At 47.0% G+C, this 14,957-nt stretch overlaps 1 protein-coding gene across 2 annotated transcripts; it reads left to right on the plus strand.

Moving 5' to 3' along the window:
- Positions 1–1,637: 1,637 nt before the first annotated feature.
- On the plus strand, positions 1,638–14,444 carry syce2 (synaptonemal complex central element protein 2). Of its 2 annotated transcripts, none has more exons than XM_085971702.1 (4): positions 1,638–1,767; positions 4,049–4,161; positions 12,689–12,908; positions 13,897–14,444. In XM_085971702.1, exons 2-4 carry the CDS (start codon positions 4,055–4,057, stop codon positions 14,089–14,091), a joined length of 522 nt encoding a protein of 173 aa, XP_085827828.1. In that variant the 5' UTR covers positions 1,638–1,767; positions 4,049–4,054; the 3' UTR covers positions 14,092–14,444. The 2 variants fall into 2 exon arrangements, with proteins under 2 accessions (XP_085827828.1, XP_085827827.1); XM_085971701.1 differs by lacking the exon at positions 1,638–1,767 and adding an exon at positions 1,856–2,089.
- The last annotated feature ends 513 nt before the right edge of the window (positions 14,445–14,957 follow it).

A 14,957-nucleotide genomic window follows, 5' to 3' on the forward strand; every position in this document is an offset into this window, starting at 1 on the left:
CCGTGACCTTCTCACCAACCGCCCCTCCTCGGGGCTCCTTCCGTGACCTTCTCACCAACCGCCCCTCCTCGGGGCTCCTTCCGTGACCTTCTACACCTGGTCTTACCCTGATGGTTATCCCTCCAGGTACTAACCAGGCCTGGCTCTGCTTAGCTTCCAAGCCTTAGCCAGTGACCCTGTCCCTAGTCCCAGGAACAAGTATTTATCCAATTCCCTTTTGAAGGCTACTATTGAATCTGTGTCCACCGCCCTGTCAGGCAGCGCATTCCAAATCCGAACCACCTGTTGCATAATAAAGTTATTCCTCCTGTCGCCTCTGGTTCTTTTGCCAATCACCTTAAATCTGTGTCCTCTGGTTATCGACCCTTCAGCCATTGGGAATCGTTTCTCTTTATTTACTCTATCCTAAACCCTTCATGATTTTAAACACCTCTATCAAATCTCCTCTTAGCTGTCTGATCCAATGAGAACAACAGTGTCCTTCCTGAAAGTGTAATATGAAAACTATCCCTGCATGTTACGAGTGGGTTCTCATGGTCAGTGAGTGGAGTCACAAGCAATGTGTGTAAGGCTATTGGGTGTCTCAGAGAATGACCTAAAAGACTACTTTGTAATGTTTTGCCCTCTCGTCGTTCTCTCCTGAACGCGATGACACAGGTGAGCCGCCGGTACCTTGGACAAGTGTACCTTTTCCAGATGTCAGCTTGCTTTATTTACACTATTTGACCACATGTGCCATCTCCGCCAAACACTCGACCCTGTGTTCAGCCAAAGGCGAGACAAGCATGCTCTCAGCCAGTGCTCACTGGATAGGAATCAGAAGTGGAAATTCTGGTCAATTGATCCGCTCCCAAGCTCAGAATGCGACGGCTAACTCTAGCTTCTCAACTGGCCGAGATCAGTGAATGCAGCGCAGACTGGGGCTCCAACCCGGGACCTCCCTGATCTTCAGGGTTTGCTTCCACACCACAACCCGCCTTCATCCGCTGAACCATCAGTTTGAAGATTTCAATAATAAAAACAGAAAATGCTGGAAATACTCAGCGGGCGGAGGGACATTGGCCTGAAACGTTAACTCTGTTTCTCTCTCCACAGATGCTGCCTGACCTGCTGAGCATTTCCAGCATCTTCTGTTTTTGTTTCAGATTTCCAGCATCCGCAGTGTTTTGCTTTTGATGGGAGATGTCAATATACTTGTATTGCCATGGGAAAAGAGCGGCGCAGCCAGAAATCAAGAGCTGGGACGGGACACAATGTGAAGTTAAGGCCCCTGCAGGGATTGAACATTACCAAAGCAGCAGCAATGAGGTATCCTGCCTGTGGCTGTGGCTGGGTGACACCTTAGTTGCACCCCTGAATTTGCAAAATGGGTGAGAAGTTTAAATCTCAATGAGTTGCAAAAAGGTCTTGCAGAGTGCAGGTGATTCCGTCCAACTTTTGCAAAGTGGTGGTGGGGGTGAGAGAATGAAAATTTAAGGGGGAGGACCCATATTTCAAAATATTGGACTTTACACAGCAATCAGCCACTTGGTTCCGCCCACGTGGGCAGAGGGCGCGGGCGGGAGAACCAGGCGCCTTGAATGGGAGGCGTCTGACGTCATGAGGTTGTCACGTGGGCGGCGGGATGTGGGCGGGGCGTGGCCGTCGTCAGGTGAGGGGTGCGGCCCTTAGCAACGGGCCCAGGCAGGCAGAAGGAGGAGCCAGAAGAGTCCCCAAAAAACACACCCCTCTTTTTAATTCTCTTTGCACGAAGGTTGTATAATTGAGGTGAGGCTGAATGCCAATTAAACTAATGGTCAATTAAACTAATAGTCAATCTGGAGGGTGGGTCAGTGCAGAGAGTGGGGTGAACCTGGGCTCTATTGCAATTGGGTTAAGGGGAGCTTAAATGTCTCCATGTACCAAATGCACAGCCAATGTACACACTGGCAGACTGTGTTATAGTTATATGCAGGAGAATGGCACCCTCCCAATTGCTGCCTCCAGTTTGAGTGTCAAGCCCTGGCTCAGTGGGTTGCACCCTCTCGCCACCGAGTCAGAAGGTTGTGGGTATCAAGTCCCACCACTGCTTCCTCGCGTTCGGTGCAAGGTGAGAGGACAGTCGGGGACGAGGGTGTCGTTTGGCCGGCTGAAGCCCATCCCGCCAATGATGGGAGGGGCGGTTGTTTCATGTGCTGAACCGTCACTGGTTCTGTTCGTGCGATCTGGCGACTCTGCGATTTGCGGTGCGTTATGCAATCCAGTTCCCTCCCTCCTACGTTACAGCAATGCGTCAGCCGTCGCTCAGTGGTTAGCACCACCACCCCCCCTCGCCTCCGAGTCAGAAGGTTGTGGGTTCGAGTCCCACTACAGAGACTTCAGCACAAAAATCTAGGCTGAGACTCCAGTGCAGTACCGAGGGAGTGCTGCACTGTCGGAGGTGCCGTCTTTCAGATGAGATGTTTAACCGAGGCTTGACGCATTGGCTTTTTATTATTTTGGGTGAGCTCCTTCTGGCAGGACAATGGCACCCTGACCTGAAACGTTAACGCAGCATCTACCATGACTGGTTCTGAGACGGTTGTCCATACAAAGCTAGGTGGGAATGTAAGTTGTGAGGAGGTTGTGAAGAGGCTTCAAGGGGATATAGACAGGCTAAGTGTGTGGGCAAAAACATGGCAAATCGAATATAATGTGGAGAAATGTGAAATTATCCACTTTATAGGAAAATTAGAAAAGCAGAGGAATTTTTAAATGGTGAGAGATTGGGAAATGTTGGTGTTCAGAGGGACCTGGATGTCCTTGTACATGAATCACTGAAATGTAACATGCAGGTACAGCAAGCAATTAGGAAAGCAAATGGTATTTATTACAAAAGGATTTGAGTATAAGAGTAAAGACGTCTTGCTGCAATTATATAGGGCCCTGGTGAGACCGCACCTGGAGTATTGTGTACAGTTTTGGTCTCCTTACCTAAGGAAGGATATACTTGCCATAGAGGGGGTGCAACGAAGGTTCACCAGACTGGTTCCTGGGATGGGGGGATTGTCCTATGAGGAGAGATTGAATAGACTAGGCCTATATTCTCTAGAGCTTAGAAGAATGAGAGATGATCTCATTGAAACATACAAAATTCTTACAGGGCTTGACAGGATAGATGCAGAGAGGATGTTTCCACTGGCTGGGGCGTCTAGAACCAGGGGGTCACAGTCTCAGAATAAGGGGTCAGTCATTTAGGACTGAGATGAGGAGGTATTTCTTCACTCAGAGGGTGGTGAATCTTTGGAATTCTCTACCCCAGAGGGCTGTAGAGGCTCAGTCGTTGAGTATATTCAAGACAGAGATCGATAGATTTTTGAATATTAAAGGAATCAAGGGATATGGGGATAGGGCGGGAAAGTGGAGATGAGGTAGAAGATCAGCCATGATCTTATTGAATGGTGGAGCAGGCTCGAAGGGTCAAATGGCCGACTCCTGCTCCTATTTCTTATGTTCTTATGACACCTTGTGAGGGTAAATGCACCTTGTAGTGGGGTACTGAGCTGTACCAATCAGGAATGTCCCCAGATATAATCTCTGCCTGTGGCATTAGATGTCCTGGCCAATATTTATCCCTCAACCAACATAACAAAAAGAGATTATCTGGTCATTATTACATTGCTGTTCGCAAATTGGCTGCCACGTTTCCTACATTACAACAGTGACTACACTTCAAAAAGTACTTCATTTGCTGTAAAGCGCTTTGGGACGTCCGGTGGTCATGAAAGCTGCTATATAAATGCAAGTCTTTCTTTCTTTCCAGCGGCACCAGTGGTGGAGGCTGTTTCAAGGTCGCCCGGTGCTATGTTCTGCACCAAGATGGGTGGGCAAGCTCGGACCACCCTACCAGTCAGGCTTGCAAAGTTATCCGGAGCTGAGCAGGAAGAAAATCCCTCATGGATTTGTATCCCAGCATCAGGCAGTGCCTTGAGGAGAGGAGATAATTGGATGAAACAAGCACATATTTGAATCCGCAGTCTGTTTTGATTATATCTGATGCAAGCTGTTAAAACTCTGCTTATGCTTTTAGATCAGCATGGCCGACAAGGATTATGGTAGTGAGCAAAAGATGGGGAGCGTTAATGAAAGCACACCACAAACAAGTGGCTGCAGGAAGAATCTCTACACAGAGGTAGATTTAAGGTGAGGAGGACTGAAGTTGTTATTCTCCTTTTATGGGCGAGCAGAAGTAAACCTGACCCACAATGTACCGATATTGCTGGGGTGTCCAAACACATTGTTTTTGATGGTTGCTTGGGTGCGCACTATGCAGCTGCGTGGGCCACATGGCCTAGATTTTCTGCTTGAGTTACACCTGGGAGCATCTGATGTATTCTCTGTCATTTGCACCAAAGCAACCCAAGAATGCCAGGGATGCACGGCGTTCAGTGTGGCTACGAGCGGCGGAGGTGCCTTTTAAAATTTAAATAGCCATAAAGTCCATGCACTCAATCGCAGATTGATCAGATGCCTCGGCTTGGGTTCCGATTTTAAAAATTATAAAGTAAACTTTAGAAGGCAGCACAGAGGCAGTGAATTTCCCCCCCCCCCCAAAACATTGTTTTTCTTGTGCTTCCTGTTTTTGCTGCATCTGCCGAAGATTAGGAATGCGGGTTAAAGATCGGTGTTCTTTTAAAACACCCGTTTCATAAGAACATAAGAAGTAGGAGCAGGAGTAGGCCATACGGCCCCTCGGGCCTGCTCCGCCATTCACTAGGATCATGGCTGATCCGAACCTAGACTCACGTCCACTTCCCTGCCTTCTCCCCGTAACCCCTAATTCCCTTATCAGCTAGGAAACTATCTCCGTTTTAAATTTATTTAATGTCGCAGCTTCCACAGCTCTCTGAGGTAGCAAATTCCATAGATTTACTACCCTCTGAGTGAAGAAGTTTCTCCTCATCTCAGTTTTGAAAGGGCAGCCCCTTATTCTAAGATTATGCCCCCTAGTTCTAATCTCACCCATCAGTGGAAACATCCTCCCCGCATCCACCCGATCAAGCCCCCTCACAATCTTATATGTTTCGATAAGATCGCCTCTCATTCTTCTGAATTCCAATGAGTAGAAGCCCAACCTACTCAACCTTTCCTCATACGTCAACCCCCTCATCTCCGGAATCAACCGAGTGAACCTTCTCTGAATTGCCTCGAGAGCAAGTATCTCTTTTCTTAAATATGGAAACCATATTTCAGGTAAGTATCTGTTTATTCTCTGAAACTCACAGTGTACTGGAAGCTTCACTCTACCTTAAATTGGAATGCTACGGTTTTTGAAAAAGGTTGGATGCCCCTTTTCCCTCTCCACCCCCACCTCTGCATCCTGATGCTCCAGTTAGCAAACGCAGTGGGTTACTGGCATGGACCAGTTTTGATTCCTGTTCTGTGTTGGGTTAGGTGATCTCAGTCAGTTTGGCAGGAGGGACACTATAATTGGCCGGCCTTAATCACTAGCCAATGACTCTTGTTAGAAAGCATGCGTGCGCAGAGTATCAGGCAAGGATCAGGGTGGGCTGTGGTGTTCCTCACGCATAATTACTCTGAAACTTAGGCCTCCGTTTTTACTGTGGGGGGGGCATGGGCGGGGTTGCGGGTCAGAGCGAAACCCCCACACGGGGATCTCGGCAAGAGGCCAGGGCTATTTTAACAACAACAAATTGCATTTATATAGCGCCGTTAACATAGTAAAACGTCCCAAGGCGCTTTAAAGGAGCGATTATCAAGCAAAATTTGACACTGAGCCACCTGAGACATTAGGACAGATGACCAAAAGCTTGGTCAAAGGTTTTAAGGAGCGACTTAAAGGAGGAGAGAGAGGCGGATAGATTTAGGGCGGGAATTTAGGGCCTAGGCAGCTGTAGGCGCGGCCGCCAATGGTGGACATATTAAAATAGGGGATGCACAAGCGCCCAGAATTGGAGGAGCGCAGAGATCTCGGAGGGTTGTAGGGCTGGAGGAGGTTACAGAGATAGGGAGGGGCGAGGCCATGGAGGGATCTGACAACAAGGATGAGAATTTTAAAAGTGAAGTGACTTGGTGCGAGTTAGGATACGGGCATTTTAACTGCCGGACCTTATTTAAATATTGCAGCACCGTCTCCCTCCCGAAGCTCGGCAGGACTGTCGTCAGGGAGCGGGAAATCGGGTCGGGAGCCTTAAGTCGCCGGTGACCCAAAGGGAACGGTCCTCAGTAAAACGTCAATGCTAGGCAAGGGTGTGGACAGCCGATGTCAGCGCGCAGAGGGGAGGCAAGGCTGGGAAGACCCGAGGACGCCTTGCGGGCCTGGGGGTGGGGGCTGGGGGGGAGGAGAGCACTCAATGCCTATAGGTGCATCGTGTCATTTATAACTATGTAAGAAATACAGCTTCTGATCTGAGAGGAGCACATTGGTAGTCGTGCCATGCAGAATGGGGCATTGTGAGTGTTTTATTTAGCAGTGTCATGTTGGATGTAATAATGCCAGCTCACACTGATTGAAAAGTGATTCATTTGATTTTACTGGAACGAATCACCCTGTATTAATCATACAGGGCTCTATTTCCCCCCGGTTATTTATAACAAAAAAGTAGACATGAGCTGGCTGAAAAAGATTAGAGGGAAAATTTACTTATGAAGGACCGATAAGGCTTTGTTAAATGAGAATAGTGTGTGGAACTTCAAGGAGGGGGGGATATAATCCAAACACGAGTCCTCTGCTCGCATTAAACAAACTGGTGTTACTTTGGCAAAGATTCAAAGACTGAGCACAGCTAATACTTATATCTATAATATATAAATGTTTCTCTGTATGTCACACACTCCTTATTTGGACATCACCATTCTCTGACACACAGTAACACCTGCAACTGCACCCTTCTAACCACTAGCTCCATAAGAATTAGGAGCAGGAGTAGGCCATACGGCATTCAATAAGATCATGGCTGATCTTCGACCTCAACTCCACTCCCCCCCCACCCCCCCACCCCGATCTCCATAACCCTTGATTCCCCTAGAGTCCAAAAATGTATCTGTCTCGGTATTGAATATACTCAACGATTCAGCATCCACAGCCCTAAGGGGCAGAGAATTCCAAAGATTCTCAACTCTGAGTGAAGATCACAACCCTCTAGGGTTCCAGCATGTTGCAGAATCCTGCACCTATTCCTGCAGCCTCATTAATGCACTTGGCGGGTAATTCATTTTGCCTGACTTGCCATGGGCAAAGCCACGGGAGGTCCACTCGTATTATTGAAAAATAATCGAAATATAAATCTAATATAGCGCTATAAAAAGCTTCACTTTAAACAAATATTTTCCTATTTGATATCTTATTTAAATAGCTGTTCCCCCCCCCCCTGTTAAATCCACACATGTATTTATTTTTGTCACTGTCGTATGGGCGGGGAACATACTGGATGGAGAAAACATATTTCTCTATCGGCAGTGGGTGCGGAACACACTATTTCTTTTACAGGAAACAATCAAAAACACTTAGTTCATTGACTCTGAGCACATTTTTAACAAGCTGCTTTCCAAATCCTTTCAGCAAAGATGCACACCTCACCATCTGCCTTGCAACAGCGTAACCTCCAACTCATCGCGAACAACTACATGAGACATTTGCCAATAAAAAATATAAAAGTCTTGTGCCTAGCCGAACTCGGCTTCCTCCCACCGCTGCAACCTTGCCCCTCTCTGCCTGTACCTTCCCTCTTGCCCTGTTGAAACCCTAGCCCATGTCTTTATCACCTCTACATAAGACTTTTCTAACATTATCCGAGCTGGCCTTCCCGCTTCAAGCCTCCACGCATTCGAAATGCCACAAGCCCACCATTCTCGCCCACACTCCTGTCACCCCGGTCCTGACTCGCACTAAGTCCTGCACTATCACCGCCGTCCTTTCCAAGCTCCACGGGCTTTTGTATACCCCAGAATACCAATTTTCAAAATTCTCATCCTTGTTTTCAAACCTCCTCGTGGCTTTGTGGCACCTTGCCGTTGCTTTCTCCTCTTGCTCTCCATTCCCACATTCACCCTCTAGATGGTTTTCTCACCGTTCACTTCCTCTGCTCCACGCTGGGAGCTGCTTGTTCAGCCACTACACTCCTGCCCTTTGGAACTCCCTGCCCAGTTCCTCCTACCTTGCAACCACCCTCCCTGCTTTCCATAACCTCCACTTTTCTGCTTTCTTATGCTCTGTGCCCGTCATATTCTTTTCCTCCCTATTGTAGAGCTGCTTTGCGACATCTTCCTTCATGTGAGCAACAAGTTGTTATTGTAATAATTTATTTACTTGGTTTTCCTAGTTCATAAATTTATATAATTGTACAACAGGTCCTAATTATAAAAACATAGAAACATAGAAGATAGGAGCAGGAGTAGGCCATTCGGCCCCTCGAGCCTGCTCCGCCATTCAATGAGATCATGGCTGATCATCCAAATTCAGTACCCTGTCCCTGCTTTCTCCCCATATCCCTTGATCCCTTTAGCCTTAAGAAATATATTCAACTCCTTCTTGAATATATTTAATGAATTGACCTCAACTGCCTTCTGTGGTAGAGAATTCCACAGGTTCACCACTCTCTGGGTGAAGAAATTCCTCCTCATCTCAGTCCTAAATGGCTTACCCCTTATCCTTAGACTGTGACCCCTGGTTCTGGACTCCCCGACTATCGGGAACATCCTTCCTGCATCTAGTCTGTCTAGTCCTGTTAGAATTTTATAAGTTTCAATGAGATCTCCTCTCATTCTTCTAAACTCCAGCGGGTATAAGTCCAATCGACCAAATCTCTCCTCATATGTCATTCATGTTGCCTTCATGATGACAGGCTACTGTTAAAAAATATTTTAATTGTCACATCTATAACCATGGCACCATCAAACATCAGTGGTAAAGGGCTAGGGAGAGAGGGCAAGTGAGCGTGACTTGTTCCATCACATTTACTGGCATTGAATTCCCTTTATCACTTTGTTTGCCCATTCCACCGTCTTATCAATATCTCCTTGCAGCTTCCTTTGGTCGTCAGGAGTGTCAGCCAGGACAGACTTAGAGAAGCTGGGGTTGTTCTCCTTGGAGCAAAGAAGGCTAAGAGGAGATTTGATGGAGGTGTTTAAAGTCATGAAGGGTTTGGATAGAGTAAATAAAGAGAAACTGTTCCCAATGGCTGAAGGGTCGGTAACCAGAGGGCACAGATTTAAGGTGATTGGCAAAAGAACCAGAGGCGACAGGAGGAAAAACCTTTTTACACAACGATGGTTCGGATTTGGAACACGCTGCCTGATAGGGCGGTGGACACACATTCAATAGTAGCCTTCAGAAAGGGAATTGGATAAATACTTGAAGGAGAAAAAAACTGCAGGGATATGGGGAAAGAGCGGGGGAGTGGGACTGGCTGGATTGCTCTTTGAAAGAGCCGGCGCAGACTCGATGGGCCGAATGGCCTCCTTCAGTGCTGTACTAATCTGTGATTCTGTTAGCACATGCGTGCCATGATTGGCTGGCTTTCTGTCAATTCTGCCAACAAATTTGTGTATCAGAAAATGTGTAGCCATTGTTTTGATGTCAATCATTCAATTCGGTAAAATAAGGAGGTATTGACTCCATTTTTTAGAAAAAGAGGAAAATGTAGCCCATAACCTATTACTAAGATGTTCACTGGAATCAGCATTCAAGCTGACGCCTTGTGTGATACAGTCTTACACTTGGCTGGGCTTTACTGTGAACAAGGGAAAGATCTTCCTAACAGGAGACAAATTCTAGATTGGGAAACAGAGTGACCTCATAGTGATGGTCCTGATAATCTTTGTAGTTCCACACGCCAGGTTGTCCATGCAGTGTATTAGACTCAACTCGGCAATGCAATGATTTATGAAATACCCACTCACACACTAGGTATACTAGATGTATTGCCATTAATAGAAGATGCTCAACGATGGAACGTCATGTTGGTTGAGCTCCTATAACCTCCCCCTCTGTCCGTGGCTCTTGACCACTGATGTTTGGGATAGGGTTCTCTCTTAGTAACTCATTGGCTGGAATTTTGACGGCGCTCAGGAGGCGGGTTTGGAGGTGGGACATCTGGCAAAATTGCAAAGATTGACAGCGGGTCGGAAACCCACTGTCAAGCCGCCTCCAAACAATCTTCCCAGGTGTCGGGTCCCCGATTTGTGCATGGACCCGACACCTAGCGGCAGGAAGAGGATTATAGGCACTTAACTGCTTGTTAACAGGTTGTTAACAGGCAGTTAAGTGGCTTTTTGCAATTTTAACAGGTCTACTGCGGGCTTCCCGACATCCGAACACCACGCCAGGTAAGTGTGGCGTGCTGTGGGTCTACTGTAATGTTTCTTCATTGATGACAGCTGCTGAAGTGGTGTGAAGGATCCACTGGTACACTGGTGAGTTTCAGAGGTAAGCAAATGTTGGGAAAATAATTTTTAATGCATTTACACTTTTCTGTAGGTGACAAGCTTTGGATTGTGTGTGTTGTCCCAGCTTATTGGGAGAACCTCTCTCACCGGTGACAGATCACTTCTGTAACCTCACCTGAAGCTGCCATCTGTTCTAGCCTAAGGAGAGAGTCACTGGAGAGCCTGGGTGTAAGGGCTCACCTTTGTACATTGATTGCCAGTGTTTGCAGCACCTCAATGCTGTCAAACACTGAAAAATCAGCTGTCAATTTTTTTTTTGCGTGGCCCCTTTAAGAAAACCGGCAGATGACACGTCATCAACTGACATCATCTGACACCGACTTCCTCTTAATTGGCCGGCAAGCCCGCAGGGCGGGCTTAACGAGGCCAATTGATGCAGAATCGCGTCTGTGCGTCTGATGTCGTTGGGGGCGGGACTGGAACCCGAAGGCAGCTGTCCCGCACCCAGGCCACATCGATAGGAAAAATCGCAGCCATTGGCTCAGGATTCTTGGCTACCAAATCAAACCAAATAAACAGGTTGTAGTTTATACACTTTGGCTGATGATACAATTCTTCCAGTCCAAGGCCAGTCCCTCTTTATTTGGTTTACTGTGTGTGTAGTTCTTAAATTGTTCTCCCTTTATTTCCTACACTACAACAGTGACTACACTTCAAAAGTACTTCATTGGCTGTAAAGCACTTTGCGACGTCCTAAGATCCTGAAAGGCGCTATAAAAATGCAAGTCTTTCTCTCTTTCTTTCTCTCTCTCTTTCTTTCTCTCTCTTTCTTTCTCTCTCTCTTTCTTTCTCTCTCTCCTTTCTTTCTCTCTCTCCTTTCTTTCTCTCTCTCCTTTCTTTCTCTCTCTCCTTTCTTTCTTTCTCTCTCTCCTTTCTTTCTCTCTCTCCTTTCTTTCTCTCTCTCCTTTCTTTCTTTCTCTCCTTTCTTTCTTTCTCTCCTTTCTTTCTTTCTCTCTCTCGCTCCTTTCTTTCTCTCTCTCCTTTCTTTCTCTCTCTCCTTTCTTTCTCTCTCCTTTCTTTCTTTCTCTCTCTCCTTTCTTTCTTTCTCTCTCTCCTTTCTTTCTCTCTCCTTTCTTTCTCTCTCTCCTTTCTTTCTTTCTCTCTCTCCTTTCTTTCTTTCTCTCTCTCGCTCCTTTCTTTCTCTCTCTCCTTTCTTTCTCTCTCTCCTTTCTTTCTTTCTCTCTCTCCTTTCTTTCTCTCCTTTCTTTCTTTCTCTCCTTTCTTTCTCTCTCTCTCCTTTCTTTCTCTCTCTCCTTTCTTTCTTTCTCTCTCTCCTTTCTCTCTTTCTCTCTCTCCTTTCTTTCTCTCTCTCCTTTCTTTCTCTCTCTCCTTTCTTTCTCTCTCTCCTTTCTTTCTTTCTCTCTCTCCTTTCTTTCTTTCTTTCTCTCCTTTCTTTCTTTCTCTCCTTTCTCTTTCTTTCTAACTTTCTTTCTAACTAATCTTATCTTCCTGGGTTACTTGAACACTTCTTGTAATGGCACTCACAGAGAACAAGAACTGAAGATGGCTGGCTAGAGGTGCCTTTATGCAATCCAGGAAGGGAAGCTCTTATTCCTTCCTCTAAAGGGGACAGATGCTGCCACCACATTCCAGTTGGATGGTTGTGGCAGATATCCCTTGAGTATTGTGTGCAGTTTTGGTCGCCTTATCTGAGGAAGGATGTTCTTGCCATGGAGGGAATGCAGCGAAGATTCACCAGGCTGATACCTGGGACGGCCGGAATGACGTATGAGGGGAGATTGGGTCGATTGGGCTTATATTCGCTGGAGTTTAGAAGAATGAGAGGGGATCTCATTGAAACTTATAAAATTCTAACAGGACTAGACAGACTAGATGCAGGAAGGATGTTCCCGATGGCGGGGGGAGTCCAGAACCAGGGGTCACGGTCTAAGGATAAGGGGTAGGCCATTTAGGACAGAGATGAGGAGGAACTTCTTCACCCAGAGAGTGGTGAACCTGTGGAATTCTCTACCACAGAAGGCAGTTGAGGCCAATTCATTAAATATATTCAAGAAGGAGTTGGATATATTTCTTAAGGCTAAAGGGATCAAGGGATATGGGGAGAAAGCAGGGACAGGGTACTGAATTTGGATGATCAGCCATGATCTCATTGAATGGCGGAGCAGGCTCGAGGGGCCGAATGGCCTACTCCTGCGCCTATCTTCTATGTTTCTATACCTGTGTTCATTTTAAGAATGACTTGCCTACAGGTATCATAGTCACCTACCGACCCATGATTGTATTTTATTCTCCCCTGCAACAGAGCGGAATCCTGCAGTTTAGCTGACGAAGTAACGGCAAACTTGGATGTTGAGGATTCTACACTTGATTTCAGTGGCAAGCCCTCAAACTGTTTTGCGGCCTCAGATTCCAGTGTTGAAGGGCTATGCGAACGGACGAAACAACTGGTGAACGAGATCAACAAAAGCAGGATAAAGGACCACAAGTTGATGAGCAGCTTTAAGGACACTCTTATTTTGAAGGTAATTATACATCCATTCTGAACATTGAAAAGCCCTAATTTATGTAAGGCAGCTTTTTTGTTTAGCGTGAAGAGTGTTATGTGTCTGTGAGTCAAGGCAATTATCTCTTTCACAGGACCTTGCTCTTCATGGCATTCTGTAGCTCCCGTGAAGAACAGCCTAGTTTACTCGCCAGCTGTTCCTTGTGGGTATCAAGTGCAGCAAAGGTTGTGATGTAGAACAAAGGGAGTCCCGCGCACCATCATTTACCCATGTACAGGATTGTGGTCAGGGCATGTGTAGAACGGTGTCTGTTGAATTCCAGATCAATACCGAGCTTGCTGATTTCAGCCGTTGGGGGTGCTACAGTCGGCCTCAGTATCCCCAGGTGAGGGAGTGGGGGGGCAGAAAATCAGCCAGATCTGCCTCCTGATCATTGCCTAGTGTTCCCATGCTGCAAAGCGCGCGTCTTGATTGTTGGATTAAAACTGGATTGGCGCGGCCTTGATGACGCCCACTCCCTCGCTATCAAGACTCGCACGTGAAGACCGGCCACGTGGGTGAGAAATAACAGAGGGCTACTGGCACCAGTGAAATTGCACCCTAGCCTTTTAGAGTTGGCTGTGAGAACCGGGGTGGGGGGTGGAATTGGGGGAAAAGATATATAACCTATTGTCCCCCTAAGGTGCACAGCCACGCATTAATCGGGAGGTCCCGCGCGGGCCGCTCACCAACAATTTTCCCTTTCACTTTTTGTTTGGGTGCGCCGCCCACTCAAAGTTCCGCGCCTGAGTAGTTTTTCCCTATTTTAAAAGCCGGTGAGCCCGTTGCGCGGGAGCACCAGAGCGCTGCGCATCCACGCAGTTTAAAGGGAACATTGTTCACAAGCTGTTGCCGCTGGAAGATACCGCCCATGCGCTGCTGCGTGTGGCAAATTTAAAGGGGACCGCGCCCGAGGAAAAACAAATTGAGAGGGAACATTGCAGCATAACCTCTTGTCATTTTTAAGGTTTCGGAATTCTCTAAGAAGATAGAAGAAGGATTGTTTGAAATCTACAACAATGAGAACAAATTGATTGAGGACACGCTGCAGGAGCTGCTGAACATCCTGGATAGGATCAGATCTTTAGAGTCCGAACTTAAACAGACCTGCAACGCCATGGCATCAGTCTACAAGGGCATGTGTACCCAGCCAGAAGTATAAGTAGTATCTTACGACGTAATGGGCTCTGCAGAATAAGTATTCACATCTTATCTTTTCTTTTTTTTCCTCCTTTTTTTTTAACAGTTCAGCGTAGTAGGTAGAAAATAACCCAATTGCCGATAGATTGCTTGGCGGCCAGTTGGCTTGCTATGAATTAATGGATTTTTTTTTTTGCAAGCCAGTAGAGTTCTGCTTCGGAGCTCAAAATAGAAGAATATGCACTCTGCAAAGATCCGGTGTCTGGATCGAACAACTATATTTAATTAGCACTCAATGTGAAATTATATGATAGTTTCTGCTTGGCAGGTTTGCCTGTACTAACAATTGTAAAATAAATTATCGCTTGGAAACTGTTTTAGATTAGAGGTTTCATTCTGCCATTGCCATTTACACCTCATCCAGAGCCATCTTTTGGTTCTTAACTCATCCCATTACCATCTCCTTTTGCCTCGCACCATCATCCCTTTTGTCTCTTAGGGGGAGAAATTGGGTGAGTAGCGCCACCTGTTAGCGCCTAAAGAGGCAGTCAGTGGCTGTAGCGCCACTGGCTGCGTCTCCCGCGATATTCAGTAGGGGCGCTAATGGTGGTGTTAGGCATTTGCGCTGCGCCGCCACCGATGACGTCATCAGTGTGCGCAGCGCCCCGTTCGCGATATTTGGTAGCGAATGCCACAGTTGCGCCGCTCGCTACCTGCGCCCGGTTCCGGGGCCTTACTGTGCCGGCAGCGGCGCAAGTTAAGGCGGAGGTGCGGGGCGGCTGCCTTTTCGGCGACCGCCTGCCAGCACCTCCGTCCCCGACCTCCTAACCACCCCCCCGCGGCAATGCCGGCTGTTTCCCGAGAGCCCGGCACTTCTCCTTGGTGCCG

Source organism: Somniosus microcephalus, chromosome 31 (assembly GCF_052327205.1).
Source record: "Somniosus microcephalus isolate GS21.2 chromosome 31, FLI_Smic_1.0, whole genome shotgun sequence".
NCBI classification, from domain to species: Eukaryota; Metazoa; Chordata; class Chondrichthyes; order Squaliformes; family Somniosidae; genus Somniosus; species Somniosus microcephalus.

Coding starts and splice junctions, on each gene's coding strand:
- syce2 (XM_085971701.1), top strand. CDS start 1,889: ATGTCTCCATGTACCAAATGCACAGCCAATGTACACACTGGCAGACTG. Junction 4,162..12,688: donor TACACAGAGGTAGATTTAAG/GTGAGGAGGACT, acceptor CCCCTGCAACAG/AGCGGAATCCTGCAGTTTAG. Junction 12,909..13,896: donor AGGACACTCTTATTTTGAAG/GTAATTATACAT, acceptor GTCATTTTTAAG/GTTTCGGAATTCTCTAAGAA.